Genomic DNA, 18,760 nt, shown 5'->3' with positions numbered 1-18,760 from the left:
TTTGTTAATAAAGCACTATTTTAGTTTTTGTTCAGTATCAATTTTAAAACTATCGGTTAATTAATTGTTATCGGCCAGTGTGGTCCAAACCTAGCTATCGGTATCGGCAAAATCCACTATCAGTCGACCTCTAGTAAAAATATCACATTACGATTTTTTTCAGAAAAATCACAATCATCACGATTCTTTGTCATGGTGGTTTTACCATTCTGAAAGTTGTCTGAGCAATACAGCCAAACCAATTTCTCTCTTTTAAAAACAAATCCTTACAAGGTAACAAAATATAAAATAAAAAGAATGGCAGACATTTAAGCCAAAGTGGGCGAAGATAAAAAATCATTATTTTATCTTAAAAATAAGAACAAATATAAACATTGCAAATACACATAATATACAAATAAAACAAACAGCACTTTATTTTTCAGGTACAGTAGATGTATTTAGCAGTAGCATTAACAAATATAAAAATAAAACACTATATACTAGGGCTGCACGATATTGTAAAAAACACTTATATACTCGATTTTTTTTTTCTGCGATATATATTGCGATATGTAAAAAATCAGATGACTTCAATAGCTCTATTTGGAAAAAAAATAATCAGTGATTGGGGTGATTTTGTAGGCGAGTAAATCAGCATAGGAAATAAACAAATTACAAGCATAGATAAATAACAGAAAGATACAAATTAAATAAGCAGTGCTTTATATTTTTCAGGTAAGTCTAACAGTATTCAGGTACAGAAACTGAATAATCAAATGTAAAATAACACTGCATAGATTTCACTATAAATTAAATCTAATAAATCTGTGTTAAAGCTACAAAAGTGAGTTTTCTTTGCGTTTTGTTGTTTGATTAACGTTCATGACACAGAAAGCAACAGGAACATTAAACTGCTGTGAAATATACTGTTACACACATCCATTTTCTTTCTCAATTGTTTACCTTCACCTAAGCAATAAACAATTGTGTTTACAAGGATACTAGCAGAGTACAGTATTTCAGGCACAAATAGATGCGGAAGTGAACAGAATTCGGTGTTCACGGGCATCTGCGTGGCTCTCACCGTGTCTACACCGGACGCGAGCGGCGCGGTGCGACGCGACAAAATACAATGAACCCATTTTAATCAGTGATGCTGTGTGACTGACTACACTGGATGCGGCGCGACACGACAAGTCCCCGACAGTAAACTGATGCCTCGTTTATGGCGTACTGACACAAATGATATTCAACGGTCGCTTTTTTGCGTCCGGTGTAGACAGACTTTGGGGCCATTCACATGTCGCGCCTAAAAACACATGGAAAACGCCAGCCGCGCCGCTCTCTCCTTTTGTCCAAAGCGCTCGGGAGCTTGCGCTTTCGTGGCATCTGGCATTGCTAAGCGACCGTGACCTGCGCTCTCCACGGCGACGCGGAAGTTTCAACAAAGGATAAACGGATTTCCAGCACTGAAAATCGCGTGCAGTAGCTCTGCTACTAAAAGTATTTAAAATGCGTATCTCTGTACAGCTGTCGCTTATTTTGAAGAATGTGGAAAACCAAACAGTTGCTGGTCCCCAGAGACTTCCATAGTATTTTTTTTTCCTTCTAACAAAGACAGTGAGGACCAGCAACTGTTTGGTTACCCATGTTTCCTTTCACTTTAGACATAACCAGCTGTGTTTATATGTAAACCTTGTGTGTTCTTGACAGTATTAGTGCAATCAGATGTGAAAGATAACTCAAAAGACAGGCTTTTTAGTGTGCGCGCGCTTCAGGTGTGAGCTCTTAGAAAAAGCGCACGTCAGAACAGCACGCAAATAAAAAGTTTAACCGGCAAGGCTTAAGGCACATGCAAATAATGTACTTTTGTGATTGTGAATAAGTCAAGTGTGCAGTGAGTGTAACTCTACCGCTGAGTTAATATTTGATGTGAATGTATGTCGCATTGTACAGTATATTGAGACGGATGCATCAGAACTGCAACTGATAGAATATGCGCTGTAGCGATACTACGATATTTCTTCAAAAGCAAATCGTGGAGACATTTTAATCATCCACAATCAAAAATCGTGATCACAGACTCACCCATAGTTTTTAGTCTGTATGTCATAAAGAAAATGAACTGTTGCCTTTCTACATATATCTAATCTTCCTGACAAAAGAAACAGTCTTAAGAGGATTCTCAAAGCATACGGCCAATTTCAAATTTATATTTCATTATATGTAAATAATTCAGCTTTGGCAAACAGAAATAGGTCCTGTACCAGAGCTTGTCTGAGCTTTGAATCTTTCATGATGAAGAGCGCAGAGGAGCAATAGAAGGAAGAGATGGTTCTACCCAATAGACCTCAGAAGCTGCAGAGCTTACCAGGACAGAGAGACCCGCTCCAAGGTTCAACATGTGAGTCTGTTGTCAAACTGCACCACAAGAAACACATTTTGAATCTCTGCCAAACCTCACATGCTGTTCTGCCCTGCTCGTTTTACTCTCTGCTGTAATTCAAAAGGAATGTGTGTGGTTTGAACACCCTTTTTCCAGTTCCAGAAGCATTGAAAACCCCTTCCACCATATGATTAACCAAGAGCCAGTCTGATCTAATGTTTGCTGATAAGACCCATTTGGTTGTTGTATGGAAACACTGAGACACTTTAAAGGTGCAACTGATTGCTAGTGCTCGATGTTTGTCAGGCTAAACAAAACAGAAAGAACTGTGCCGAATTAGCACTGGTCTAGTGGAGACGCAAGCCACACCAAAGAGGAACCACCGCATGACGCTTCAGTCTGCTTCGGTCTATTAGTGTATACACAAAGTAGAGTCAACACTTAATTATGCCTTGTAATACAAGCTAGGCTCGGATTCACTCAGTTTTTCCATGAAAGGGGCCATGATTACACAGAAATATGTTTGTGATCTCAGTATTGAATGTTTTGTACTGATTTGTACTGTCAGTGCAGCGTGAAAAAAGAAAACAAAGCGAATATTGGCTGGGGGAGTTTGACGAAGGTGATACAAAGCAAGAACAGATGCAGAATACAACAAAAGGAGCCCACTGCCAGAAAGCAATGTTTAATGTCCTACAGGGCCTATATGCAATAACAAAGGACACATGAAGGTTATCCTGAATGTGATGGATAGGTCAATAACAAATTATAAGCGTCCACAATAAAGAAAATGAGAAAAAAAAATCAAGTTTAAAACATGTGTCACAAGTTAATGGAAACATATTCTTTGTATTTATATTTGTCTAATATGGTTTTGAAAAAAAAAACAATTTTCTATTTCAATAAAGGTATGAGACAAAAGTCTTTTGAAGATTTATTTTCTTGCAAGAAATGTCAACAGTCATACAGATCGGCTGCAGAGTGTGACCAAGAGGTAACACCCCAACTCAACATTTATACCTTCATCAAATCCGGATGCTTTGATCTCATCCAATCATAATGCATATTCAACATATATGTCCATTTAAGGTGTCTAACTATGTCCTCCAGATGCGTTTCTAAGAAGCCAGGATGTCTAAAAAGCTGACATAACATTTTCCTGTCTCACACTTGTCTTGCACTTAGATTTCCTTTTATTTATCATCTCATGCCAAACTTAAGCACATTAAGTAGGCCTTTAATAAAGAAAGAACACTCTTTAGTAGAGTAAAGCAAATAAAACTACTAATAATATGAATACAGAATAAAATTTCCTCCACAGTTGGACGATTTTTTACTGCCCCCAAAACAATTAACTTATTAAAAAACATCTTTAAAGTGTAGTTTATGCGCGAACTGTCTCAGTTGTTAGGTTACGCCAGAACAACACCGTTTCCACAGTTTTATAATGTATGAAATCTGACTGTTGATTCTCGACGGTCAGCTCAAAGCTGAGCGTGTCAATTTCATTTGTGCGAACAATGACGGCGCACTCATTTGGACAGGCTCTTCTGAGTTCACCCTCTTCTTACTTAAACAGTGTGACGGAATGCTACTGGATGAGAAAGGAGATCAGAGTGCAGTTTACAGTACACAAATGAGTGTTAACAGAGTGCATTAGGCCAGATTAACGGCAGCATGTGGGGCTGTCAAATTAATGCATCCGAGCACATCAAAACTCCCCAAGGGTCAGTATGCTTTCTGAACCACAATGATTAAAGATCAACAAAATCTCCTCTTGGGCCGCTCGTCTCACTGCCGCAGTCGCTTTCTAAGCAAAGTACCCACTCGTAGACTGATTAGGTGGACACAGTTAAAATAAATTGGATATGGTGGCTGCCACCAATATCGGTGGGTACAATCGATGGTTCAGAACAGCTGGAAGGGACCAGATTTCAGTGTTCAGAAACCACCAGAGAAAAGTCAAGTTCTCAAATCTCTTCAACATCATCTCAAAAATCTCCCAAGATGCTTTAGTGTGTTTTAAGCAAGGCTACATGCACTGAAACAATTGAGACAAAACGAGGGTAAAATAGGCCTACTCTGTTTTCAAAGTGTAGCTTTTAAGAGGTACGGTTTCTAAAGAGTTCCCATAACAACCACTTGTCATATTGTCAGTGGCATGTGGAAATTAAAGAAACACTTGAAAACACGCTGAGAAAATAACAACCTCAATGGTTAATTACTAAAGATTCACTGAAAAATTACTTGTGCATTTTAATTAGGTGCATTCAAAGATGTCAAAGAGTGCTAATATATTAGAAGAAGCAATGGTCACACTTTATTTTAAGGTCCAATTCTTGCTATTAACAAACCATTAACTATGACTTTTGCCTAAATAAACTCCTAATTTGCTGCTTATTAATAGTTAGTAAGTAGTTGTTAAGTTTAAGTATTGGGTAGGATTAGGGATATAGAATATGGTCATGCAGAATATGTGCTTTATAAGTACTAATACACAATCTAATTTTTTGTAGCAAGTGACAAACTCACGCTCTAAACAAAACCACTCACAATTAACAGTTTATATATATATATACACACACACACACATACATACAAGTGGCAGCTGTTTCCATCTTTTGAGAAACTTATGAGAAAAAGATGCCAGCTTCACTTTTTTATTCATGTTTTTACCACCAAAATGTTTATCTGCCATAGATGTGAAGAATGCTCTCCAAAAGCACTTTATTTGGAGACAAGCAGCAATAAGAAATACACTACCTTTCAAAGGTTTGGGGTCGATAAGATTTTTTTTTTTTAAGTTTTTTTTATGCACACCAAGGCTGCATTTATTTGATTATAAATACAGTAAATCCATAATGTTTTGATATATTAATAAAATTTATAGGGATGCACCGAATATTTGGCAACCGAAATTATTCGGCCGAAAATAGCAAAAGAAAAGCTCTTACGCTGTTCGGCCGAATAAGCGAAAAGACAGAATAAATTGTACCGAACAATGACGTGACGCGATCAAATAGAGGTGCGCGCTAATGCAGCAAACATGACGGCAGTGTGGAAACAGCTGTCCGAGAAAGACGCAAAAATCATTACAAGCACCGACAGTGAGAGACTGTTTAGTACTGCATCGCATGTCTTCGATGAGAAGAGGAAGGGTGGTTGTTGCTGGTTACTGTATGATGATTGAAATCGCGAAATGCCCTTAAACAATTAAATAAACTGCAGAATGTTATGTTTTCTAATACACGCAGGAATTGCATGTGTTCAAACAGCGCTGCACAAACTCGCGACGGTAGGGTTCAAAAGCGCGAGGGAAATCTGCGCTGAAACTGTTACTCGTCAGCTGCTCAATAACATTTTTATGAATTTTTTACAAGGCATGTGACAATGCGATATGTGCAACCTGTTGCTCTGTAAAATAAAATAAAAAACGAAAATAATAATGAAAATAATAATTACAACAGCTCTATTAAAACATTTATTGTAACATTTACACAGTGTTCAGACTAGGATCTATATTTTCTAATGTTTTAAAAGAAGTCTCTTCTGCTCAGCAAGGCTGCATTTATTTGTAAGGCAAAAATACATGCCTGATTCAAGAAGGGGGTCTAAAAAATGGCCAAAAAATATTATTTTACTAACTTATTAATTTTAAGTTAAGTTGTGTTTTATTGGTATAATGTCTGCTAGAATGCTAAAAAATGTTCAGTGTTAAGTAAACATTTTTAAATTGTTGTTTTGTAAATTATTTTTTTCTTTAAAAAGCAAGACAAAACAGTAAAACGCACATTTTGGCTATTTAATTTATGCAATGGTGAAAAAATTGGCACAATGGGGGAAAAAACATGAAAAACCGTGTTCGGTATTCGGCCTTTGGCCCAGTGTTTCATTTTGTTCGGCTTCGGCCAAGAATTTTCATTTCGGTGCATCCCTAAAAATTTAAAATATTATTTCCTATTTTAATATATTTTAAACTGCAATTTATTCATTTGATGTCACACTGACATCAAATGAATGAATTTTCAGCAATCATTACTCCAGGCTTTATTGTCATATGACCCTTCAGAAATCGTTGTAATATGCTGATTTGGTGCTCAAGAAACATTTCTTCTTCTTATCAATGTTGAAAAGAGTTGTGTTGCCTAATATTTTTGTTGATACCGTGATACCTTTGTTTTTCAGTGTTCTGAAGAATAGAAAGTTTATAAAACAGCATTTACTTGAAATAGAAATCTTTTGACACAAACGTCCTTATTGTTATTTTGATCAATTTAATGCATCTATGCTGGACATACAGTGTATTAGAATTCACATTTACCTCGGACTACTTTTTCAAGCAAATTCAGTGTGGTTAACTTGTGTGCACCAAAGTTCAGAAAACCACTTTCACACCAACCAAACTCTGACGTCAAACAGACTCTGGCCTGCCCCAAAAGCTGTAGTGCGAAAGCAGTTAAAACGAACCCACTTCCATTCCAACCGCTGTTCTTAAACCACAATCCTCCAAAGGAACTTTCCATTTGCTAAGCTAATAAAGAGCAAGAAAAGTCAGACCGAGAGCAAAAAGAGAGCATTTTAAATGGTGGAGTGTGCTGAACCGGGCCAGATCAGTGCTTTGGCAGCAGCACTTACAGTACTTGCTCTGTATAGAGCGTGTCGGTCTGCCACTGCTTCCACCACTTCCGAGATCGACTCAGCTTGTGTTGTTTGTCAGTTCCCACCGGTATGCATGACTTTATCCCTGTGAAAGAACTGCTTCCAACTCTCAGGGGGAAAAAAACCCTGAACAGAGCTGCTTTGAAGCGAACGCACATACGTGTTGCAGATGTTTGTGGTGCCGACATAAACAAGCACAAGGCATGTGCCATCGGAGCATAGCGAGGCAGATCTTCTTTTTTCTCTCCCCTACTCTGCCTCTTCATTCTTTCCATCTGCTGGGAAAGAAGATAAAGAATAATGCCACTGTTCTTTGGAGTAACCGAAGACCGGGTAATAATAATGACGAGCTTAGCTGCAGGGAGAGAAGTCGGTTGGGCTGAGGTTGCATGGATAATGACAAAACAAGAGCACTCTGGGATTCCTTTACAGGCCTAGCGGCCCAGTGCCTGCTGAGCCCATCAAGGATTATGCAATGCGGAACAGTTAGAGTCAATCAAAAAGAGCCCCCCAGGGAAGAGAGGTAGGATGCTAGATTTTCTCCCACGTGTCCACTTTAATTGCACTCTGGAGAAGAAAAAAAAATGCTTCAATTACAGTACCGTCCAAAAATTGAGAGCATTTTTAAATGTTTATGCTCACCAAGGTTGCATTTATTTGATCATAAATACAGTAAAAACAGTAACATTGTGAAATAGTGTTATCATTTAAAATACCCATTTTCTATTTTAATATATTTTAAAATATAATTTACTCCTCTAAATATGAGATTCCAAATTTATTCATTCAGCAAGGTGTAAAAAAAAAAAAGATAACAGCCATCTAGAAATCTCATTTCCTCATGGTTTAAAGGTGCTGACAACCTCCTTGCTGATTTGTGGATGTGTTTTCATTAACACAAAGTCATCACTGGCAATCAAAACCTGAAAACTGCAGCATGCATCTGCTAAATGCTGTAACATGTTTCCCTATTACTATTTCAGAACCCAATATTCCACCCTAAACTTAATTAATAAATTAATATTTACAGGACAACGTAAACGGGGAGCACTTCTGGGCCCTAATCTCACGGACTCTATACATTTTTCAGTAAGCAGGATTATTGAGGATGTGTGACCATCCGCATTGCTAATCAGAAATAGAAAAACAGCCTCAGGTGAGAGAATGGCAGAAGTGAGGGGTGAAAATGCGGTCAGCGTGCTACTGTCTCTCGCTCTTGATCGCTTTTTGCATTAATTTAATCATAAAAGCATCTGGACAGAATGTAAAAAAATATATACATTCTCTAGATAATAAAGGTTCTTTATTGACATCTTGGTTCCATGAAGAACCTTTAAAATCCATGGAAACTTTCCATTCCATTTTCAAGTTCATTATAGGGGGAAAAGGTTCTTTAGATTTTTAAAATAGTTCTTTTAAGAACTGTTCACTGAAAGGTTTTTTTGGTGAATCAAAAATGGTTATTCTATTTATTTTTAAGAGTGCAGTGACAAAAAAAACTATGAAAGAGGATAAAAATAGCGCTGGCAAACATTTAGCTAATTACCAAATGTAGATAAAAAAAAAGAATGTGTTCACATTTCTGGCAAAAAGACAGTGGTGTTTATGTGAAGTGCTATGAAAAACTAGCCTTAATTAAGGACAATTTTTTATTAAAAACTATTTATGTGGCTCACGCATCATTTTATTTCTGCCCCTAATTTATTTCTAAACACAAAAAAAAAAAAACTTTGTTGCATGAAAACTATTTCCTTGAGATCTGTCACAGGCAATGAGTGCAGTGACCTTGCATAGCATCTCCATTTCGAAAGCAATGTTCACACTTCCCACCAAAACATCATGCAAATTACACGGTCGAACATCTGGCTGCAAACAACACACCAAACTGTGACAGGTCCGTAGCATACAATTTCAGAGAAAGCAGAGGTCAAGAGAGGCACAAAAAGAGACTAAATAAAAACATTCTTAGGTCATATCCGCAGACAAACCATTTCTTTTTGTTTATAAGGGAAGAGGACGGTCGTGCTCACTGGCAAACACATGGATCATCCTGGAGGTTTCAAGCCAGATAAGTTTAATTGTTCTGTGTACATGATGCTGGTATAGAAAATCTATATGCTATGCTGGGTCTCACTGAAATTGATGCTGCCTTCACACTTCTAGGCCAAAGTGAGTGAATGAGGTCCCAATCAATGGGAGGAGACAGTACAAGCTAGCATGCCAGTCAACCATGGAATTACAAAACACAGGTGCCAATCCCTTGGCATTTCATCAAAAAAATATTAGCAACTGGCTTATTAGGCAGGCATGCAGAAATGCAAGCAAATCCCTGTGTAAGGTTAATGAATTACACTTGCAATGCTCCAGAACATACATTTTCCATCTCTGTCTTCAATTCCAAGGAGTAACAGTGCCTTTTAAGAGAAAGCCTATGCAAAACAATCAACCACTGCATGTGTTCACACTCCAGCAAACCGAGCCAAGTGTGACCAAGAGAGAGTTAGTGTCTGACTTACAGCTCCTGCACCTTAAGCTGCTCTAAGAGGCACCTGGTCACTTTAAGCAGGGGGTTTATGGAGAAGTTGGCCACATTTTGACTTTAAACAGAAGTGTTACGGACAAAATGGGTGCTATTGGTCTGAAAGCATAGGTTTGTGGTCCAGTCTTGAAGTTCAGCTCACTAACAACACTATATCTTTCTCTACCATAAAATTCACAGTACAAGAGTGACATACTTTAAAAAACGATCAAGCTTCATTCCACATTTTCCAAAAATGTCAGTAACACAACAAACACGAGTATTTCAGTCATTCATCTGTTTTGCACAACACATCTGAGTTGAAAACCCTAGACAATACCATGTGTATATTTGTGCAGTATTCCTAACGTTTATTAATGCCTTGCTTAATGTTTTCTTCAATATATTCTAGTTATAAATATTTAAAAATAAACACACACACACAACCATGTTGTGTGTAGTAATACTAGTCCATGTAAAACAACAATGCCAAGCCGAATTGAAAAACACTGCCGTGATTAACGATTAACTGATACTTGATACATTACATATGACGTGATACATATCTAAAGCATTAATTATCATTAACACATGGTAAAGTATGAATCAGTCCAGTAAGTAAACAGTGTTTGACTGGTTACTTTATAACGTGGCCGTATGGCTGCTTGAGTTTAGGCTCAACTACCCCCCAGCAAACCGCTTATTGTTCTCGGTTGAAACTCACCCTTTCCCCGGAAAGAAAGGCTGTCAAGCCGAGGGTTAATATCATCCAAACGTTCCTCATAATTCCTTAGTCTTCGCTTGTAAAAACGGAAAATACCGTCCCCGTGTCTGTTTCCACTTTTGGAGAAACTCTTCCCTCTCTCTCGCTCGCGCTCCAATCTCGCTCTCTCACAGGACTCAAATCCCACCGGCTACGTGTTGCTTTTTTGTCTGCTTATTCCTCCGCGCACTTTTTCACACTAAAATAGGTCGTTTTCGGTATGTTTCGCCTAGTCTTTTTACAGCTGCACTCGTCTCGCAAAGGTGAATTTAACGTGATGTCTCTCGGCCATATGTCTGAAGTGGTGCTCTACTGTCGAGCCACCCGCAGGACTGAGAGGAAAATACGGGTCAAACAGAGGGAGAGCTTGAGCAATGATTGACAGATAGCCCGACCATATGCGCTTGGCCGGGGAGGGAGAGCGCGCGAAAGAGAGGAGACGACAAATTTTGTTTTAAGTCATGTCAGATTTAAGTACTAAACCATAATGCTTTTATGACACTATGCTATTTTACTAAATACTATGCTACATAGAAAGTTATTTATTAGTAAATTTTAAATTACTTAAATTCATTGTAGGCTACTATATGAGTATTATGATGTATTTGATTTAGAATGAGACGGTTTTTTTTTTCAGTGAACAGGTTAAACCAGTTTTCCACCTATTTAAACGGAATGAATTGTTCCGAGCTGTTCTCGGAAATGAGTCGACAACTCATTGAACCGTGAATCTGTGCCAAATTCTTAAAGGATTTTAAATTAAATGTTTTTTAAGTGTATTTTTAGGTGTGTACATTCAACAATTGTATATTAGTGGCACTATTAAGAGTATGTACCTGCTAGAACTCACTAAATCAGGGGTGGGCAAACTTGGCCCTTCCAGGCCACTTTCCTTCAGAGGTTAGCTCCAACCCTAATCAAACACACCTGAACCAGCTAATCATGGTCTTCAAGACTACTAGAAGGCTACAGGCAGGTGAGTCATATCAGGGTTGGAACAAATCTCTGCAGGAAAGTGGCCTGGAAGGGCCAAGTTTGCCCATCACTGCACTAAATAAATTGTCAATGCAATGTCTCCCCCTAATGGACAAATGCGTAGCACGTAGTTGTAAACAATATCATGGCGAATAATCCTGTTTTTCACTTCGTAACCTTCACTGAGTGGTCATGATTTTCATTTACTGACGACAACTACGAAACAAAATTAAGCCTGCTAACAATACCATGCATTTGAAAGGAATTATGAAGCAGTAAATTGCTTTGGAATAATTGTACTCTTGCTTCCTGATCTTGAGAACTGCCAAAGGTAACCAATTAACCTCCCTGCACACAAACACATGCACGCCTCCCTCGTCTTGCTTTAAAGTACAAGATTATTATCAGTGGCATCCTAGATTACCCCGCCAGTTAAGGTGATTGTAAAGCCTCTTCTGCCAGAACCCATGGGGCCTTCTTTGTGCCCTTAATAAACTCTTATACATATATCAACAGCTATCCAATGCTTATAATAATACTATAAAATTAATAAACCATTTGTCTAATAGTTGATAATTACCCAAATTTGCATACTTGGCTTTCTTAGTTTAATATATTTGATGATTATTTTTTTTCAATTATTCATTTCCATGAGGACTGAACTGAATAACAACATCGAAAGTGCCACCTAGTGACAGGTATTGTTATTTTTCAATATTAAATATGATTCTAGTCAATAACCATCATGCAAAACACAGTGGACAATAACCAGGGCAACAAATAATAGTTGAAAGAAATTTGCATGTTGTAAAACACACAAACACTGAAAGGTAGTTTTGTTGTCATCTTCCTCGTCCTCAATCTCCTCTTCACTTTGGACTCCCTGAGGCTTCAGTGTCATTGAGCTGAATTGGCTCAAAGGCTTTCCAAGAATTCCAAAACTAAAGGCAAAAGAAAGTACAATCAGGCAACAGAGGTTATTAGAAACAATAGTGAAATAGACACATACTATGGTTTTTAGTAATTGCAAATAATATAACCAAAACATGATTAAGTATTAACTAAGTGACTTTAGCTCTTCTGTAAGCCACTCCATCAGAGCCTCTGAATCAAAGTGTTAAGTTGAGGACACTTTAAGACGTCTGAAGCTCCCAAACAGGTGACAGGCCTCTTCTGGTGGAATAGGCAGCAGAGAGGCCATCAGAGGGGAATGCTGGGTTATGATTTTGTTCATGGCCGGGCGCTGGTTTGACTTCCTGGGTTAAAGGTCAAGAGACAGAGAGGGAGAGTATGAAAGAGAAGACGGGCCAGTAAAAGCATAAATCTTCACTTGAAGTTGCTTGCACACAGAAGTTTATCATGTTACTAGCAACACATCACTTCTAAAACCTCTACATTAATATATGTGTAAATAACAGAGCATTTTTTATTTAATTTTATTTAATTTAGTATAAATGTGTCTCAAAACATTTATATATGTGTGACACAGAGGTAGAGACACTGAGGAAAAGAAAAACACACACTAATGTCATCATGGGAACCATATATGAAACTCTTGGAACAGCAGGTGGTGGCGACTAATATTCAAATACATAATGTTCAAAGACCTCTAAACGTTTGGATACATAATTTAAGTTTTACATATTTCATGAATCACATATGGTATTAGTCAAATGGTTTGCACAAACCACATATAGTTCTGTCACGGTGAGTAGATGACGCCTTGATCCTGCAGACATAAATCAGGCTTATTATTTCCTGAAACATGCTCTCATCCATCACATTGTTCATTAAAGCAGCAGAAACACACATAATTGTTCTCACAGGTATGGTATCAATAGCTGTTCTGACCTGTCAAAAGCCATATGGTGCTGTTGAGGCAGATCTATCCCCAGCAGCAGCCTGAAGTGACAGAGGGCAAGCTGCTTTTGTGCCAGCTTCACCTTAGCACACATTTCTCCAGTCATCTGCCTCTCATGTCCTCTCTGAAAGAGCGGGAAGGGTAAGGATGACATGCTGTTAATGCAATCGTCACAGATTAATTCAATTAAAAGCTGTGTTAGGTTGTTGAATAGGTACATACAAATCTTAATTGTGCCATTTTAGTAATTAAGCACTGCTACTTTAATAATTTCATGCATTTTCATATGACTTAATTCATGCTCAAACTCACCCCATGAGAGACTTTGGTCTTTCCTCCAGAGCTTTTTTCTCAAAGTAGCAAGAAAAGCAGAGCAGGATATTGGCAAGAAACCGATCCAGCTCTTTGCTGCTGTGAATATTTTGGCAAAAAATATTTAGAATCATAGAGCTGCACTAATGTAACTGCAGCTAAAAATGAGCTTTAAATTAACTTTTAATATAACTTAAGACAATAAATAGGAAGAAATCAGTAAATACAAGTAAAAAAGAACAGTAAATAGTATGAAAATATAAAAGTCATCCTCATAGTATTAAAAAATTAAATACATAGTAAAATAAAATAGAATAAAAATTTTAAAACTTACTTTAGCAGAGATATAAAACGTAGAGGAATGGGAAGCATGTACACTCTTAAAAATAAAGGTGCTTCACGATGCCATAGAATAACCTTTTGGTCTAAATGGTTCCATAAAGAACCTTTAACATCTGAAGAACCTTTCTGTTTCACAAAAGGTTCTTTGTGACGAAAGAAGGTTCTTCAGATTATAAAAAGGTAAGAAAGAGATGGTTCTTCAAAGAACCTTTGACTGAATGGTTCTTTGTGGAACCAAAAATGGTTCTTCTATGGCATCGCTTGAAGAACCTTTTGAAGCACCTTTATTTTTAAGAGTAGTTCTCCTGTAGCAAACATACTGCTGCCGCTGCAACACATTAAATGTATATTAAATCATCCTGCTTATGGGAAAAAGTCAATTTTTCATGGCTCATATTGATTTCATTATGTACCAAAGTATACAGACCTACATTTAACATCCTGAATTGTTACACATTCCTTTTGTTAGCATTTTATTGAGGTCTTGAAGGCATCCAATTGAGTGGGTCTCACAGTATTTCTTTGAAAAATGAAACTGAGTAAATGACCATAATGACCACCATGCCAGGAGTGTGAAGTTATTAAGCCATAATTATTTCCTGATGTCTGCCAAACATATGAGCTAACTTTAAAAAAACAGAGTGCTTTTGCCACTTCTCCAGTTGCTTCCTGAACTGCTCTTGGTAGATGTTAATTTTAATTTTTTTTAATTTATGCTTTTAGCAGACGTTTTTGTCCAAAGCAACTTACAGTGCATTCAGGCTATACATTTTTTACCAGTATGTGTGTTCCCTGGGAATTGAACCCACGACCTTTTGCACTGTCAACACAATGCTCTACCACTGAGCCACAGGAACACTCCTGTTGTGTGTTCCTGTAACACACAAGTACAAAAAAAGATGTACTTGTTTTTTAATTCTCTTTCACTTCTTTCTTGGCTTTGAAACTGTAAACAAACAAAACCTAATTAGCTGATTTTGAAAAAAAATGTTAAAATGAATAAATATATAAACACACACACACACACACACACACTTGTCTGATCCGGCCACTTTCCTTCAGAGGTTAGCTCCAACCCTAATCAAACACACCTGAACCAGCTAATCATGGTCTTCAAGACTACTAGAAGGCTACAGGCAGGTGAGTCATATCAGGGTTGGAACAAATCTCTGCAGGAAAGTGGCCTGGAAGGGCCAAGTTTGCCCATCACTGCACTAAATAAATTGTCAATGCAATGTCTCCCCCTAATGGACAAATGCGTAGCACGTAGTTGTAAACAATATCATGGCGAATAATCCTGTTTTTCACTTCGTAACCTTCACTGAGTGGTCATGATTTTCATTTACTGACGACAACTACGAAACAAAATTAAGCCTGCTAACAATACCATGCATTTGAAAGGAATTATGAAGCAGTAAATTGCTTTGGAATAATTGTACTCTTGCTTCCTGATCTTGAGAACTGCCAAAGGTAACCAATTAACCTCCCTGCACACAAACACATGCACGCCTCCCTCGTCTTGCTTTAAAGTACAAGATTATTATCAGTGGCATCCTAGATTACCCCGCCAGTTAAGGTGATTGTAAAGCCTCTTCTGCCAGAACCCATGGGGCCTTCTTTGTGCCCTTAATAAACTCTTATACATATATCAACAGCTATCCAATGCTTATAATAATACTATAAAATTAATAAACCATTTGTCTAATAGTTGATAATTACCCAAATTTGCATACTTGGCTTTCTTAGTTTAATATATTTGATGATTATTTTTTTTCAATTATTCATTTCCATGAGGACTGAACTGAATAACAACATCGAAAGTGCCACCTAGTGACAGGTATTGTTATTTTTCAATATTAAATATGATTCTAGTCAATAACCATCATGCAAAACACAGTGGACAATAACCAGGGCAACAAATAATAGTTGAAAGAAATTTGCATGTTGTAAAACACACAAACACTGAAAGGTAGTTTTGTTGTCATCTTCCTCGTCCTCAATCTCCTCTTCACTTTGGACTCCCTGAGGCTTCAGTGTCATTGAGCTGAATTGGCTCAAAGGCTTTCCAAGAATTCCAAAACTAAAGGCAAAAGAAAGTACAATCAGGCAACAGAGGTTATTAGAAACAATAGTGAAATAGACACATACTATGGTTTTTAGTAATTGCAAATAATATAACCAAAACATGATTAAGTATTAACTAAGTGACTTTAGCTCTTCTGTAAGCCACTCCATCAGAGCCTCTGAATCAAAGTGTTAAGTTGAGGACACTTTAAGACGTCTGAAGCTCCCAAACAGGTGACAGGCCTCTTCTGGTGGAATAGGCAGCAGAGAGGCCATCAGAGGGGAATGCTGGGTTATGATTTTGTTCATGGCCGGGCGCTGGTTTGACTTCCTGGGTTAAAGGTCAAGAGACAGAGAGGGAGAGTATGAAAGAGAAGACGGGCCAGTAAAAGCATAAATCTTCACTTGAAGTTGCTTGCACACAGAAGTTTATCATGTTACTAGCAACACATCACTTCTAAAACCTCTACATTAATATATGTGTAAATAACAGAGCATTTTTTATTTAATTTTATTTAATTTAGTATAAATGTGTCTCAAAACATTTATATATGTGTGACACAGAGGTAGAGACACTGAGGAAAAGAAAAACACACACTAATGTCATCATGGGAACCATATATGAAACTCTTGGAACAGCAGGTGGTGGCGACTAATATTCAAATACATAATGTTCAAAGACCTCTAAACGTTTGGATACATAATTTAAGTTTTACATATTTCATGAATCACATATGGTATTAGTCAAATGGTTTGCACAAACCACATATAGTTCTGTCACGGTGAGTAGATGACGCCTTGATCCTGCAGACATAAATCAGGCTTATTATTTCCTGAAACATGCTCTCATCCATCACATTGTTCATTAAAGCAGCAGAAACACACATAATTGTTCTCACAGGTATGGTATCAATAGCTGTTCTGACCTGTCAAAAGCCATATGGTGCTGTTGAGGCAGATCTATCCCCAGCAGCAGCCTGAAGTGACAGAGGGCAAGCTGCTTTTGTGCCAGCTTCACCTTAGCACACATTTCTCCAGTCATCTGCCTCTCATGTCCTCTCTGAAAGAGCGGGAAGGGTAAGGATGACATGCTGTTAATGCAATCGTCACAGATTAATTCAATTAAAAGCTGTGTTAGGTTGTTGAATAGGTACATACAAATCTTAATTGTGCCATTTTAGTAATTAAGCACTGCTACTTTAATAATTTCATGCATTTTCATATGACTTAATTCATGCTCAAACTCACCCCATGAGAGACTTTGGTCTTTCCTCCAGAGCTTTTTTCTCAAAGTAGCAAGAAAAGCAGAGCAGGATATTGGCAAGAAACCGATCCAGCTCTTTGCTGCTGTGAATATTTTGGCAAAAAATATTTAGAATCATAGAGCTGCACTAATGTAACTGCAGCTAAAAATGAGCTTTAAATTAACTTTTAATATAACTTAAGACAATAAATAGGAAGAAATCAGTAAATACAAGTAAAAAAGAACAGTAAATAGTATGAAAATATAAAAGTCATCCTCATAGTATTAAAAAATTAAATACATAGTAAAATAAAATAGAATAAAAATTTTAAAACTTACTTTAGCAGAGATATAAAACGTAGAGGAATGGGAAGCATGTACACTCTTAAAAATAAAGGTGCTTCACGATGCCATAGAATAACCTTTTGGTCTAAATGGTTCCATAAAGAACCTTTAACATCTGAAGAACCTTTCTGTTTCACAAAAGGTTCTTTGTGACGAAAGAAGGTTCTTCAGATTATAAAAAGGTAAGAAAGAGATGGTTCTTCAAAGAACCTTTGACTGAATGGTTCTTTGTGGAACCAAAAATGGTTCTTCTATGGCATCGCTTGAAGAACCTTTTGAAGCACCTTTATTTTTAAGAGTAGTTCTCCTGTAGCAAACATACTGCTGCCGCTGCAACACATTAAATGTATATTAAATCATCCTGCTTATGGGAAAAAGTCAATTTTTCATGGCTCATATTGATTTCATTATGTACCAAAGTATACAGACCTACATTTAACATCCTGAATTGTTACACATTCCTTTTGTTAGCATTTTATTGAGGTCTTGAAGGCATCCAATTGAGTGGGTCTCACAGTATTTCTTTGAAAAATGAAACTGAGTAAATGACCATAATGACCACCATGCCAGGAGTGTGAAGTTATTAAGCCATAATTATTTCCTGATGTCTGCCAAACATATGAGCTAACTTTAAAAAAACAGAGTGCTTTTGCCACTTCTCCAGTTGCTTCCTGAACTGCTCTTGGTAGATGTTAATTTTAATTTTTTTTAATTTATGCTTTTAGCAGACGTTTTTGTCCAAAGCAACTTACAGTGCATTCAGGCTATACATTTTTTACCAGTATGTGTGTTCCCTGGGAATTGAACCCACGACCTTTTGCACTGTCAACACAATGCTCTACCACTGAGCCACAGGAACACTCCTGTTGTGTGTTCCTGTAACACACAAGTACAAAAAAAGATGTACTTGTTTTTTAATTCTCTTTCACTTCTTTCTTGGCTTTGAAACTGTAAACAAACAAAACCTAATTAGCTGATTTTGAAAAAAAATGTTAAAATGAATAAATATATAAACACACACACACACACACACACACTTGTCTGATTTACTATCCTTGTGGGGACTCTCTATAGGCGTAATAGTTTTTATACGGTACAAACCGTAGCTATATTCTGTAGCCCTACACCAACCCTACACCTAAACCTACCCCTCACAGAAAACCTTCTGCATTTTTACATTCTCAAAAATACTCATTCTGTATGATTTATAAGCTTGTTTCCCCTTGGGGAACTTAATTTAAATCCCCACGGTGACACGAGTCCCCATGAGTCAGCATGCATTCAGGTTTAAGTCCCCACCGGGATAGAAA

General features: G+C 37.3%; 1 protein-coding gene and 1 pseudogene across 1 annotated transcript in view; both read right to left on the bottom strand.

Moving 5' to 3' along the window:
- Nucleotides 1-10,675, bottom strand: part of LOC107688380 (syndecan-2-B-like) — a 39,350-nt gene extending 28,675 nt beyond the window's left edge. The window contains exon 1 of the mRNA XM_016486039.1: nt 10,270-10,675. Coding sequence (XP_016341525.1) covers nt 10,270-10,329 — 60 coding nt within the window. The 5' untranslated portion in view covers nt 10,330-10,675. The remainder of the gene's footprint in view (nt 1-10,269) is intronic.
- A 2,428-nt stretch (nt 10,676-13,103) lies between these two features.
- Nucleotides 13,104-18,153, bottom strand: LOC107688396 (uncharacterized; annotated as a pseudogene).
- Between the last annotated feature and the right edge of the window lie 607 nt (nt 18,154-18,760).

This window comes from Sinocyclocheilus anshuiensis, unplaced genomic scaffold (genome assembly GCF_001515605.1).
Source record: "Sinocyclocheilus anshuiensis isolate Anshui unplaced genomic scaffold, SAMN03320099.WGS_v1.1 scaffold209, whole genome shotgun sequence".
Lineage (NCBI taxonomy): Eukaryota > Metazoa > Chordata > Actinopteri > Cypriniformes > Cyprinidae > Sinocyclocheilus > Sinocyclocheilus anshuiensis.
Note: the sequence above shows the minus strand (reverse complement) of the source record. Positions and strands in the feature narration are given on the sequence as shown.